Source organism: Anomaloglossus baeobatrachus, chromosome 1 (assembly GCF_048569485.1).
Source record: "Anomaloglossus baeobatrachus isolate aAnoBae1 chromosome 1, aAnoBae1.hap1, whole genome shotgun sequence".
Lineage (NCBI taxonomy): Eukaryota > Metazoa > Chordata > Amphibia > Anura > Aromobatidae > Anomaloglossus > Anomaloglossus baeobatrachus.
In genome coordinates, this window is record NC_134353.1 from 491,115,200 (window position 1) to 491,130,111 (window position 14,912).

Sequence of the window (14,912 nt, forward strand, 5' to 3'; positions counted from 1 at the left end):
CACAAGTTTTGTTATTTTAGCTGTTTACAAAAACATGTTCAGAAATACAATTATATATATAATATGGGCTGAAAGTGCACACTCCCAGCTGCAATATGAGAGTTTTCACATCCAAATCGGAGAAAGGGTTTAGGAATCATAGCTCTGTAATGCATAGCCTCCTCTTTTTCAAGGGACCAAAAGTAATTGGACAAGGGACTCTAAGGGCTGCAATTAACTCTGAAGGCGTCTCCCTTGTTAACCTGTAATCAATGAAGTAGTTAAAAGGTCTGGGGTTGATTACAGGTGTGTGGTTTTGCATTTGGAAGCTGTTGCTGTGACCAGACAACATGCGGTCTAAGGAACTCTCAATTGAGGTGAAGCAGAACATCCTGAGGCTGAAAAAAAAGAAAAAATCCATCAGATAGATAGCAGACATGCTTGGAGTAGCAAAATCAACAGTCGGGTACATTCTGAGAAAAAAGGAATTGACTGGTGAGCTTGGGAACTCAAAAAGGCCTGGGCGTCCAGGGCGTACAGTGGTGGATGATCGACGCATACTTTCTTTGGTGAAGAAGAACCCGTTCACAACATCAACTGAAGTCCAGAACACTCTCAGTGAAGTAGGTGTATCTGTCTCTAAGTCAACAGTAAAGAGAAGACTCCATGAAAATAAATACAAAGGGTTCATATCTAGATGCAACCCATTCATCAATTCCAAAAATAGACAGGCCAGAGTTAAATTTGCTGAAAAACACCTCATGAAGCCAGCTCAGTTCTGGAAAAGTATTCTATGGACAGATGAGACAAAGATCAACCTGTACCAGAATGATGGGAAGAAAAAAGTTTGGAGAAGAAAGGGAACGGCACATGATCCAAGGCACACCACATCCTCTGTAAAACATGGTGGAGGCAACATGATGGCATGGGCATGCATGGCTTTCAATGGCACTGGGTCACTTGTGTTTATTGATGACATAACAGCAGACAAGAGTAGCCGGATGAATTCTGAAGTGTACCGGGATATACTTTCAGCCCAGATTCAGCCAAATGCCGCAAAGTTGATCGGACGGCGCTTCATAGTACAGATGGACAATGACCCCAAGCATACAGCCAAAGCTACCCAGGAGTTCATGAGTGCAAAAAAGTGGAACATTCTGCAATGGCCAAGTCAATCACCAGATCTTAACCCAATTGAGCATGCATTTCACTTGCTCAAATCCAGACTTAAGACGGAAAGACCCACAAACAAGCAAGACCTGAAGGCTGCGGCTGTAAAGGCCTGGCAAAGCATTAAGAAGGAGGAAACCCAGCGTTTGGTGATGTCCATGGGTTCCAGACTTAAGGCAGTGATTGCCTCCAAAGGATTCGCAACAAAATATTGAAAATAAAAATATTTTTTTGGGGTTTGGTTTATTTGTCCAATTACTTTTGACCTCCTAAAAGGTGGAGTGTTTGTAAAGAAATGTGTACAATTCCTTCAATTTCTATCAGATATTTTTGTTCAAACCTTCAAATTAAACGTTACAATCTGCACTTGAATTCTGTTGTAGAGGTTTCATTTCAAATCCAATGTGGTGGCATGCAGAGCCCAACTCGCGAAAATTGTGTCACTGTCCAAATATTTCTGGACCTAACTGTATTTGATACCAGCCCATACCAGTACCCCACCTCCACCTTGCTGGTGTCTGAGTCGGAGTGGAGCTCTCTGCCCTTTACTGATCCAGCCTCTGGCCCATCCATCTCGCCCGTCACTCTCATTTCATCAGTCCAGAAAACCTTTGAAAAATCAGTCTTAAGATATTTCTTGGCCCAGTCTTGACGTTTTATCTTATGTTTCTTGTTCAAAGGTGGTCGTTTTTCAGCCTTCCTTACCTTGGCCATGTCCCTGAGTATGGCACACCTTGTGCTTTTTGATACTCCAGTAACGTTGCAGCTCTGAAATATGGCCAATCTGGTAGCAAATGGCATCTTGGCAGCTTCACGCTTGATTTTCCTCATTTCATGAGCAGTTATTTTGCGCTTTTTTTCCCAACATGCTTCTTTATACCCTGTTGGCTATTTGCCATGAAACACTTGATTGTTCAGTGATCACGCTTCAAAGCTTCAAAAGCTTGGCAATTTCAAGACTGCTGCATCCCTCTGCAAGACATCTCACAATTTTGGACTTTTCAGAGCCTGTCAAATCTCTCTTCTGACCCATTTTGCCAAAGGAAAGGAAGTTGCCTAATAATTAAGCACATCTTATATAGGGTGTTGAAGTGATTGCACCACACCCCTCCTCATTACAGAGATGCACATCACCTGATTTACTTAATTGGTAGTTGGCTCTCAAGCCTATACAGCTTGGAGTAGGACAACATGTATAAAAAGTATAATGTGATCAAAATGCTCACTTTCCTAATAATTCTGCGCACGATGTAGTATGATAATACCAGAGTTCCCCATATATAATGTACTATGATGTCTCCACAGCCACCTATATAATGGAGAAAAAAGGAGCCAGCCCGATCTGAAATTGGCATGCATCATATAAAAGGTGCAAATTCACAGATTTATTCCAACTGTACTGTAATATAAATGAGATTTTTAGCAAATAATTGATCAATTCTTTGAGCCACCCCTGCCAACGTCACGGCAAATCTCAATAGGGGGGTCCTACTCTATATTCTGTATTTCATGTGCCATGTGGCCTCCTAGATAAAGTTAAAAGCAGAACCATAATGGAGCACACATACCTGTAAAATTGATCAATTATTTGCTAAAAATCTCATTTATATTACAGTACAGTTGGAATAAATCTGTGAATTTGCACCTTTTATATGATGCATGCCATTTTCAGATCGTGCTGGCTCCACTCAGCCACCTATATAATGTATAGTACTTTCATCCCGCAGCTCCTTTATATTTCCTAAATACAGTGGTACCATCAATTGCGGCAAACCACGAGGCTGTTATGAGGCCTGTGAGTCAAAGGGGCCCGGTGGCATTTCAACTTTCACTTCGCACTTTCAACTGTGTCGGAATCGCAGATGCCAATACAGTTGAAAACAATGAAAAAGGGAGCGTTATGCTAACATTACATCCTCCATCATTCCACCGCTGTGTCTGCGCTCTAACATCTCAGCACACCTGGGTGCGATGGAGTCACTACTGCAAGCCCACAGTGCCTAGATGTGCAGAGTGGGCAGAACATACTCTAAGGAGACCAGAGCAATGGGGGAAAGAGAAGAGGTGAGTATTTTTTAATGTTTTTTTTTTTTGTTTTTTTTTTAGTTAGTGAATATACTCGTGGAAGACTATTGGGGCGGGGGGTAGGTCATTATACCATTTGGAGGACTATACAGCTGAATTATTCTGTATGGAGGACTATGCGATACATCATAATATATGCAGGATTATGGGAGTTGCATGTGAAGAACTGTGGGGGTGCAGTATAATATATGGACTATGTGGGGAGTATTATAATATTCGAGAACCATGAAGGTACATTATACTATATGGAGGACCATGGGATGCATTATAATATATGAGGGCCTATGGGGGTGCAAGATAATATATGGAGGACTATGGGGTGCATTATACTATAATGATGATTATGTGATTATGTAGAGTGCATTAAAATATATGAAGGTCTATGTGGGATGCATTTTAATATATGAAGGTCTATGGATATGCAATATAATATTTGGAGAATTATGGGGTACATTATGCTTTATGGAGGACTGTGGGGTGCATTATACTATATGGATGATTATGATTGGTGCATTATAATATATGAAGGACTATGGGGGAGAAATATAATATATGGATCACGATCAAGGTACATTATTATATGGAGCACTATGGGGGCTGCATTATATTTTAATTAGGACTATGGGGGGTGCATTATACCATTTGAAGGATTACGTGGGTGTATTATTCTATATGCAGGTCTATTGGGAGGCTCATTATACTCTTTTTAGGACTATGTGGGGTGCATTATAATATATGGAGGACTATGAATGGTGCATTAAAATATATGGAGAACTATGGGGTGCATTATAATATATGGACGGCTATGGATGCTGCATTTTTTATGGAGGACTATAGGGGGTGCATTATAATTCATAGAAGACTATGAGATCTGCATTATAATATATGGAGGGCTATGTAGTACTATTTAGAGTACAATGGGGGTGCATTATACTATATGAAAGGCAATGTACTGTGGGGCCCATTTTACTAAATGAAGGATTATGGGGGTGCATAATACTATATAAAGGACTATGTGGGGCCAATCATATTATATGAAATTCTATGTGGGGGCCATGATAATATAAGAGGACTCTATGGCGGCCTTATACTATTTGGAAGGCTATCTGCAGGCCTCGATAATATTTGGAGGGCTATGAGAGAGCTTTTTTACTTTATGGAGGGATATTTGAGGGTTGTTTGTTGGAGGTCATTATACAGTGTGAAGAGGTGTGGGGGCTATTGTACTGTATGTGGCCCATTATACTGCATGGAAAGCTGTGTGAGGGTCATAGTTGGGGATCATACTGTGTTGGGGGGTCACCATAATATGCTGGGGTAGTTGAGGGGGGTCAGTAGGGAGTTGGGACATTATACTGTGTGTTTGAGGGTACTGTAGAGGAATTCACTGTGGGGGATCATTCAGTGTTTGTGGGGCACTTTTGTTGGCATCATACTTTATGGGTGCAATGGGAAATCTAAGGGCTTCAAAAAGGAAAAGTTGTTAAGGTGAACTCTTACAAAGTTCCACAAGTTGCCTACTGCCTGATTCTAATTAGTGTGGATCGAGTGCATGCTTGAAAAATGAGATCAGACACACTGTCGGATATTCATCTTTCCTCGACAAAAGTCGGCCCAGACTCCTTTATTTCAACTGAAGCATGCCCTGATATAACCTTGGAAAGGGGCATGTCTGGATGTGTTCATTGGTCAGTGGGTTGAACAAGGTGTTAGTCCATGAGCTGATTGGTGGGCGTCGTCATAGGCGGCTCTATGACGTCATTGGATGGATCCATGGTGATGCTGATGGGAGGGTCTGTCGTCATCTGGTGGATCCATGCTGATGGTAGGGTTTGTGACGTCATAGGTGGCCATCTTAGTTATATCTGAAAACCTGGCTTATGTACAGAGAATCGATTTCATTGAACACACTTCTCACAATCCTCTGCATATAGAGGTTAATTAAGTATTTGATCTAATGGCTCTCCTCAACAAAGTATTTTGTAATGGCTGTGAAATTGTGAGATATGTTCTTATGTGACCTAGACAAATATTGTTTGGTTTTTCCTTTCTTGGGGGGAAGGGGGGGCTCAATTAGATTTTCTGCTATGAGGCCCCATGATCTCTATGTACACCCCTGCCTTTATACACTATTATTTTCCCACAGTCCCTATATATATATAATATATTTGCTCCATAGCCCCCTTTTTATGTATATATATATATATATATATATATATATATATATATATATATATATATATATATATATAATGAGTTTCCCCACAACTCCTCTATATAAAGTATGATATCCCCACAACAAATGCAATGACATCTTCACGCCACCTTGATGGGTAAACTGACGTCTCTTAAGCTGCACGCCTACACTGGTCTGCAACTTAGAAGACGAACAGAGATGGAGCAGGGAGCTTGTGGCTCGCTGCTCTGTCATGGGCTTGAACTGTATTGATGTCACCTTGACCCTGACAAAGTTTAATATGTTGGTTGCAGGACATTCGGAGCTCCAGGCAAGAGGTTCAGGATGCTAGTAACGCTGATGGGTAGTATTAAAGAGAATCTGTCACAACGTATTTTCTAAGTAATCTGAGAGCAGTATGAATTGGCAGAAAGCTGCTAATCCGTGGTTTGGACAGCATTATATAGAGCAATTAGTCCTATAGTAATAATCTCCTGCTGGTAAAACATTGCTATTATTGAAACACAATACACAGCCCAGTAAGTGACACATCATGGGAATCAGGGTCTCTGTCTCTATATTATTCTGCTCTCTGATTAAATAGCAAACACCTGGTGACAGATTCCCTTTAATAGACTTTAGGAGCTATAGTTTTGTTTTAGCACTTTGTCTTAAATCTATCATGGTTTTGAATCAGACTGAGTTGCACAGGGCTGCCAATAGAATTGACCCCAAGGAGTCACTATTCAACTAAATTTTATGGGGCAACATGTTGAAAGCTGGAAAGAGAAGATGGACTCTTCTGCACTGACAAGATGTAATGTCAGCCAGCATTTATAATATAAATGGTGATGAATATTTAATAAATTAAGGAGTGGGTTACAGGAGACAGAAGCAGGGCTGTCGCTTCAGAGGTGAACACGTGTGCTCACCTGTGTGATTATTAAATAAAATGAATATTCACTGCTCCCGAAGCCCATATTCCCACCCACTTTTGGCACTGAAGTTTTTCAAAATAATAGTTACACTTTAACATTAGGTTTGTTTAGCCATTTTTAGGACGTAAGTGCTACATGTGTCGCCCTGGGCAAGCCAGGGGACACAGGTCACAACACCACCACACCCCACACTCCAGGTAGGCACATCACAGCTAACCACAAATCCTTGTTGCCTTCCTCCAGAGGTTGATGATGCACACCAGGGGGTGGGCCAGGCGGTTGGCTCCGCCCACCGAGGAGCTCACAACTCTGGAGGCAGGAAGTAACCAGGCAGTCAGCTCAGGGACGAGCTTGAGTGAACAGCAGATAGCTCAGGGAGGAGCAGGAGTGAGGAGCTAAAGTGGAGGAGTTAAGGAAGTGAAAGTGAAAGTAGTAAAGGAGGAAAAGCAAGTAAAGTGACAGAAGAGAAAGACAGCCTGAAGGGTCCAGCTTTGTGAGGGCCAGAACAGCAAGGTCAGCAACGGCGGTGACTGTCTGGAGGGGGACCGTTTGGAAGTTCCTGGAAGGACCCCGTTGGCTGTGTGCCCGGTGGTCTGGAGCAGTGTTCCGAAGGACAGTCAGCACCAGGGCAGGGGCCTCTCGGACCCCGGCAAGGCTAGGAGTCGCCAGATTTGCCAAATCCATCAGTGACGGGGACGCAGATCCCCCAACAACCAAGTCCCGATTGAAGGCAACAGCCCAACCCATATTGGAGAGACACCGCCACCGCCACGGCACCAGTTTCTCAGGGCCAGCGCCTGCGGGCAAAGTGTAGAGCTCCTCCGGCCCAGATTGCAGTCGGGGAGCGGGTAACCGGAGGGAATCCACCGCTACCATCAGTCAACACAGGTGCAAGGAAGAGGGACATCACCGTCACCTACCGGGAGTGCAGGTGCAGCCGTCTGTGGGACCGTCCTACCAGCCGTTGGTTTACCGTACAAACTGTGTCCGTGTGTCAGGCTGAGTGAGTACCATAGTGCCGCAAGGCACAGCGCTGCCCCCGCGTCCCTGCGCCCTCCAGGCCCTACACTTTACATCTCATCACCGGGCCCCGGGATCACCAACCCCTACCCATGGAGGGGCAACACAACACCTGGCTGCTCCGCATCACCATCCCCGGGACCCCCATACTGAGCAGCGGTGGTGCAATCACCACAACCGTGGGTGGCGTCACGAACTATCACAATCCCCACACCCAACAAACACCCCCTTTCACTCACGGGCGAGGAGTGTCGCTCGAGAAACCCCGGGATCCGGCCCACAGCTCGAGCCACCAGGAGCAGCTGCCGGACCCGAGCAGAAGGGGTGAGCGCGGTGTGCTGACACCCTCCTCCCCGCCCGCGACACTACATATATTTTTGGGTGGACCATGTGGGGAGATCTCCTCTTATGGATGTATGTATGTTTTTTTGTATATTCGGTCAGTCTTATGGGGTGCACCCAGAGCCTCGCTCTCACTTTGTGTTTGTTTCATTGGATTATGTCTAATGCACATGCAATCTATTTCCGTCAACGTTTATTACTATGTTATTACATTATAGTTTACTATATCATGGTATATGCTGCAATATACAACTGATCCTACAAAACTACTGCCTGCTGACTTCTGACCATTGTTCACAAGACATCTGCATAACACGCACTAGGCTACATTCAAACACACCAGACATCTGCAGGATATCCTCACTGTCACTCCATATGTGGATTCAGATGCAGATTTCCATGATTACGGGAAAAATGGCCATGCACAGAGCATATTGTTGACTACAACTATACTGAATATTGTGGGATATAAAAAAAATAATCTATTCACATCTATGTGATATGTTTAGTACTGAATTTGTAAAGAAAAAAATAAATCTACAGCATGTGAACCTGGCCTTATACATACATAAGCCCATAGTCCTCCATCACGTTTTTCAATATGCCTTTAATAATCCACACTGGGTATCCTTTTTCTTTGAATTTAAGATTGGAAACAATAACTATGTATTACTATTACTCAGATAATAGTCCAATAAATTTCTTATATAGCTGACAAAAACATATATATTTTTTACTTTTAAGCATTAAGTCAAAGACGGAACAAATTTAGGCTACTTTCACACATCCGGGCTGTGAAACCTATGCAACGGATGCGGCAAAACCACCGCATCCTTTGCATAAGTTTTTACATGCGGCCGGTCCGTTTTTTTCCGGTTGCGGCACGCTACTGAGCATGCGCAGTGGAAGAAACCGCATGCGGCGGCCGGATGCGTTTTTTTCCGCATCGCGCCGCATCCGGCGTCCATAGGCATGCATTGAAAAATGCGCCGCAGCAGCCGGATGCGGCGCGATGCGGTTTTTTTTGCAAAAAACGTTGCAGGCAACGTTCCATCCGGCCACGGCATCGGCTAAATCTGCCGCATGCGGCTAAAACCGGACCGAACACAAGCCCATGCGGCACAATACGACACTAATGTAAGTCTATGCAAAAAAAACGCAACCGGCGGCAAAAAAAACGGTTGCGGTTTTTCTGCAGAGCGCCGTATTGTGCCGCAGAGCAAAAATCGGATGTGTGAAAGTAGCCTTAGTTGGTGGCCCATCGATAAATTTTCACTTTGGACACAAAGTGCAGTACATCAATTTGCCCAGCAGATGGTGACAATGAGCTTTATGCTAGTCTCTGTTTTTGGCCTATGCAGTTGCATGCATAATGCAAACTTGTGCTTTGATAAATTACAAGCCCATTTCTTCCACAGCTTAGGGCAATTGTTGTAGGTATCTGAAAGGTGTGGACATTTTTCATCCATATATCCGTTTTTGACTTTTGTAATGTCATTAATTTTACACATCAACAATTAAAAAACGGTACAAGGCCATATACATTTCCTATTTTCATAAATGTAAAAATCTTTTGATTTTATTTGCAATTTTGATCCAAAAAATGCATCCTAAGGTGAAGTTTAAACACAAGTATTATTGGGCCATGTTCCATGTGCCAAATTGATACCTATTGATACCATATACCTACTAATATAAGTTAGTCACTAGTTCAGATGAGCATTTTATCACCCGCACAGGATAAAGCATTTATTATTCTTCCATCATTCTGATGAGACTTAACAAACTTAACTCAATGAGCACATAAAAAAAGGATGCCATACTGACACCATCGATATGGCATAAGATTTTAATAGTTACATTGCACTACATGCGGATATAAAAAACATGTCATAAGGATATCAAAAAAGCCAATAAGGATGACATACGGGTGTGTAAAATGTATAAATATGGAACACTCTACAGATGAAAAATTGCGGAGTATTCTTACCCTCGCCTGAACCCTAAGAATAAGGGGCAGAGTAATCCATACTGTGATTTTTTGACTGCGAAAGCTTAGACTAAAGGCCGCTTTACACGCTGTGATATCGGTACCGATATCGCTAGTGTGGGTACCCGCCCCCATTGGTTGTGCGACACGGGCATATCTCTGCCCGTGTCGCACAACATCGCCCGGACCCGTCACAGTACTTACCTTCCCTGCGACATCGCTGTGACCTGCGAACCGCCTCCTTTCTAAGTGTCACTGAACTGCCGCCCAATAGAAGCGGAGGGCGGAGATGAGCGGGACGAACATCCCGCCCACCTCTTTCCTTTCGCATTGTGGCCAGGAGGCAGGTAAGGTGAGGTTCCTCGTTCCTGCGGGGTCACACGGAGCGTTGTGTGCTGCCGCAGGAACGAGGAACAACTTCGTTACTGCTGCAGTAACGATATTTGAGAATGGACCTCCATGTCGCCGATGAACGATTTTGCACGTTTTTGCGACGAAGCAAAATCGCTCATAGGTGTCACACGCAACGGCATCGCTAAAGCGACCGGATGTGCGTCACCAATTCCGTGACCCCAACGAGATCACTGTAGCGATCTCGTAGCGTGTAAAGCCCGCTTAAGGTCATAATGTGTGCCAAATATATTGAGATGTATACTGAATTTAGAGATTCCCGACCCATACCTGTTACCATTCATAATTACTCTACAAATATCAATAGGTAGCTGCTGAGAAAACCTTTCAGTAAATGTATTTACTCTTTGTAATTTGATTCTAGCCAAAGTGTTACCTATATGAACAGATGCCAGGGTGCACCAGAGAGTTTAACCCTGTCTGTGGAACAGATGGAAATACGTATGCTAATGAGTGTATGCTGTGCTCCTCAAACAGGTAATTGCTAATTATTGCTAATTATTCTTATGTATTAAAGCCGACTTGTCAGCTGGTTTATGCTATTCAAACTGCTGTAGATGCTGGGCTAATTTATATAGAATAGAAGAAAATGCAGTAAAAGCATTTACAATAATTTGTTATGAGTACCGAGCACCTGGGCATGGTAGTGCTCTCTCATTACTACTCCTGACTATAGATAAGCATACCTGAGGTTCGGTTTTCGAACCAAACCCCAAATTTAAAAATCAAGGTTCGGGTTCAGGGATCGGATGGTTTACGTGTGAATAAAACTCGTGCAAGCAATGCCGTGCTCAGGTACGCTTGGTGCCCATTGCTGCGCAAGCTGCTTGCAGTGTTTGAACGGCGCACACTTGGGGTAACAACAGCGTGCTCGGATGTAATGTGCAAAAAAAAAAGTTTGAAAAAGCCTGCCCACCCCTCTCCCCCAGAAGTGATCTGCTTATGGCTGGCTGTATGTGGACAGAGACTCAAACTGTCAATCAGTGACTGGATCCAGGCTTTAGGTCAAGCTCAAGCCTCTGGAGTTAGGCTCATTTGCTGCCGGCTAACCAAGCCTCGACGGAACCGCTCATCTCTACTCATGACGAGTACCGAGTACCCTAGCATGGTAGTGCTCGCTCATCAAAACATGTTATGAGTAATGAGCTTAGTAGTGCTCGCTCATTACTACTCCTATGAGTACTGAGCACCCAAGCATGGTAGTGCTTACTCATCACAACTCTTACGAGTATCAAGCACCCCAGCATAGTAGTACTCAATCATCACTATACGTTTCTTGTACTGAGCATCCGAGCATGGTAGTGCTCATTCATCATTAGTCTTTATGAGCACCCAAGTATGGTACAGCTCACTCATCACTACTCATTATTTTATTTCTGCAAAGAACAAAATTATATTGCTGTATAAGATATTTAGACTTTTCCATAAAGGATCGATCATTTTGTGCGTTACCCCAATTCTGTGTATACACTGAATGTTGGGTGCCGGTACACGGACCTTTCTGCTTTTTACTGCAATTTGAACAATGTAAAAGTAAAAATTAGTGGACATTTTTGTAATTTCTCCATTTTTTGGTCTATTTGACTTTATTTGAATACCCAATCAATCATTGCAATGAGAAGCTGGCCATACAAGTCTGCCAACATGACTGACATGTCATTTCTTATGTGAAAATCATACGCAAATTAGAATTCACAGCACATTGGCAGACTAAAAAACATGTTTGGAATTTTGGCTGAAAATACAAGTATATTGCATGATTTGCCTTTGTTGGTTGATTGGGCGCATTTTGGCCCCTCAAAGTGTTACATGTACGACCAGAATTACTGGAAAATGTCTTTGTTTGGTTATGTGTTTTTAATGTTTCACATCTTCATATATACATTGGCAGTGCATAACGGACCTACGTAGGTTCAAGTCTGTTTGGCATATTTAAATATCGTATGTCCAACTATATTAGCTACAGTGAAGGCTTTGCTGCTCCAAGTATCTATTAAAACAAGGCAGTAGTAATAAGTAATTCCCACTTTTTTATATACAATTGCTACATTGTATCTGAGTGGTAGGGCTGATTTGTAAAGTAAGGATAGCAACGGAGGCTAAGTTGTGGCTGCAATTTGACCGCAGCTCCACTACTCTGCGAGACTGGCCAATTACTGTGTAATTGTGAAACAAAATCATGCAGCGATAAGCCATCACAAGTGGCCAAGTATGTTTCCTGAACTGAATCCAAATGAAACACCTATGGGGAATTCTGAAGAGACAAGTTGTCATCACTCTCCATCCAGCATCCAGGCTCCAAAAGAAGTCGTTCTTGAAGAATAGAAAACGATACATGTTGTAATGCCATGTTTCCCCAAAAATAAGACAGGGTCTTATATTATTTTTGGTTCCAAAAGATGTGCTAGGGATTATTTTCAGGGGGTGTCTTACATTTTTTATTGGTGTCAGTAATTGGAACTTGTGCTAATGGAAAATGAATATTCACCCCTTCCCCCACTCATAATCCCGCTCACCACTCTGCTTAATCTGATGAAGGAAATAGATCATCCCTGAAATACCTTTATCACCTTTAGTTTGCAGATTTCTATCCACAGCAGCGCTTCTTTCAGATCGCATTTACTTATTCTGTCCACATATCCTGAAAGGGTTGCACAAGCACAAGGGTTGCACTATTATAGTATTGTACATAACTAGAGCTTCATTTTGGAATAGGTCTTATAGGCATACTCCATAAAGACCATAAAAACCCTGCTAGGGCTTATTTTCGGGGTAGGTCTTATTTTCAGGGGGGACACGGTTTGTTGTCAACTTGTTCATTTGATGCCTAGAAGACTTAGTACTGTCATTTAAAACCATAGAGGTCATATAAAATACTAGATTTAATAGTTCTTGTTGTGGGGTGTATTCATATTTGCATCAACTAATTTGACTTAAACTGAAGCTTTTGTAATGAAAGGTATATTATTAACCTTTCATGTTATGGGGTAAAAAAAAGTTCCATGCAACTCAGTCTTGACAAAATTTTGGTAAAGGTTCTTGTATTTCGTTACTGATTCAAATCTTACTTTTCAAAGAGGGTGTACTCATTTTTGCTGAGCACTGTGTGTTATATTTGTATGTGTATCTGTATGATCTAACTTTTTATTTTAGATGCTCTTCTTATCACAAGTTGTTTGCTTGTAGGCGGGCTTTGCACACTACGACATCGCAGGTGTGATGTCGGTGGGGTCAAATTGAAAATGACGTACTTCCGGCATCGCATGCGACATCATAGTGTGTAAAGGCTCGATGATACGATTAACGAGCGCAAAAGCGTCATAATCGTATCATCGGTGCAGCGTCGGCGTAATCCATAATTACGCTGACGCGACGGTCCGATGTTGTTCCTCGCTCCTGCGGCATCACACATCGCTGTGTGTGAAGCCGCAGGAGCGAGGAACATCTCCTACCGGCGTCACCGCGGCTTCCGTAGAATATGTGGAAGGAAGGAGGTGGGCGGGATGTTTACATCCCACTCATCTCCGCCCCTCCGCTCCGATTGGCCGCCTGCCGTGTGACGTCGCAGTGACGCCGCACGACCCGCCCCCTTAATAAGGAGGCGGGTTGCCGGCCAGAGCGACGGTCGCAGGGCAGGTGAGTGCATGTGAAGCCGGCGTAGCGATAATTTTCGCTACGCCAGCTTTCACAAGATATTGTACCTGCGACGAGGGCGGGGACTATCGTGTGCGACATCGCAGCATCGGCTTGCGATGTCGCAACGTGCAAAGCCCGCCGTAGTTTAAAGCAGAACCTCAAATTTACTCTATCATAAATCAGCTCAGCAACAAAGATGAAAACAAAATGTACTACAACATAATATTGACTTGACAAGTACCCAAGCAATTACTTAGTGGTATGTAGGTAGTAATGGATTGCATTCAAGTGGGCAGCGTTTCCAGTCTTGGCAATGCTTGGTAACAATGTTATTATTTATGATATGCGGAGTGCGTAATGACAAGTCAATATGATACTGGCACTGAATGGATAATATTGTGAAATCTTTTTGTTTTCTCCGCAGAGACAATGGGCTGAAAGTTCGAGTCAAATCGAAAGGCGAATGCTGATATGCTCCTATTACATCTTGGAGATCATCAGAAGCCGTCTCTTCTTTTACAGCAATGATCACTTTCAACAATGTTTTAATCATAAACCATAAAAAATAAATCTTGAGCAAATCTAATATGAAGGTTGAAGTATTTATGTAAAGCAATTTTCTAAAGATTTAGTCACTTTATAGTTCTATGGAATGTCTACACAGTAGAAATTGTTATTATGCAAATACGTTTCAGCCTAAATTGATTTTCATTAAAGATCATTTGTAAACAGTTGAGTTTTCCAGGATATAAATCCTTCAATTACTATATTTTTTGGATTATAAGACGCACTTTTCCTCCCAAAAATTTGGGAGCAAAACGAGGGGTGCGTCTTAAAATCCAAATGTAGCTTACGGGGGGTGGTTAAGAGGGGTCACAGGAGGCAGAGGTGATGCTGTGCGCTGTGCTGAGGGCGTTGCTCTGTGCTGGGGCTGTGGACGCTGCTCTGTGTGGTGGGTGGCTCTGCTCTGTGCAGTTCTGCTCTATGTGGCTCTGTGCGGTGAGCAGTGAGGCTCTGTGCGGTGGGCAGTGAGGCTCTGTCCGGCGGGCGGTAAGGCACGGGTGATTCTGAAGATGTCGGTGGTAAGGGCTTCAAATAATGGCACACAGAGTCGGCGCATGCGCAGATGGAGCTCTCAGCTCAACTCTCATCTGCGCACGTGCTG

At 43.2% G+C, this 14,912-nt stretch overlaps 1 protein-coding gene across 2 annotated transcripts in view; it reads left to right on the plus strand.

The window, feature by feature from the left end:
• Positions 1-14,472, plus strand: part of LOC142295412 (trypsin inhibitor ClTI-1-like) — a 43,169-nt gene extending 28,697 nt beyond the window's left edge. Inside the window, exons 3-4 of one of the 2 annotated variants that reach the window (XM_075338516.1) lie at positions 10,476-10,588; positions 14,172-14,453. In XM_075338516.1, the coding sequence (XP_075194631.1) occupies positions 10,476-10,588; positions 14,172-14,217 (159 nt within the window). In that variant the 3' untranslated portion in view covers positions 14,218-14,453. Of the gene's footprint in view, positions 1-10,475; positions 10,589-14,171 lie in introns of both variants that reach the window. The other variant, XM_075338522.1, reaches the window with a different exon arrangement.
• Positions 14,473-14,912: the final 440 nt, after the last annotated feature.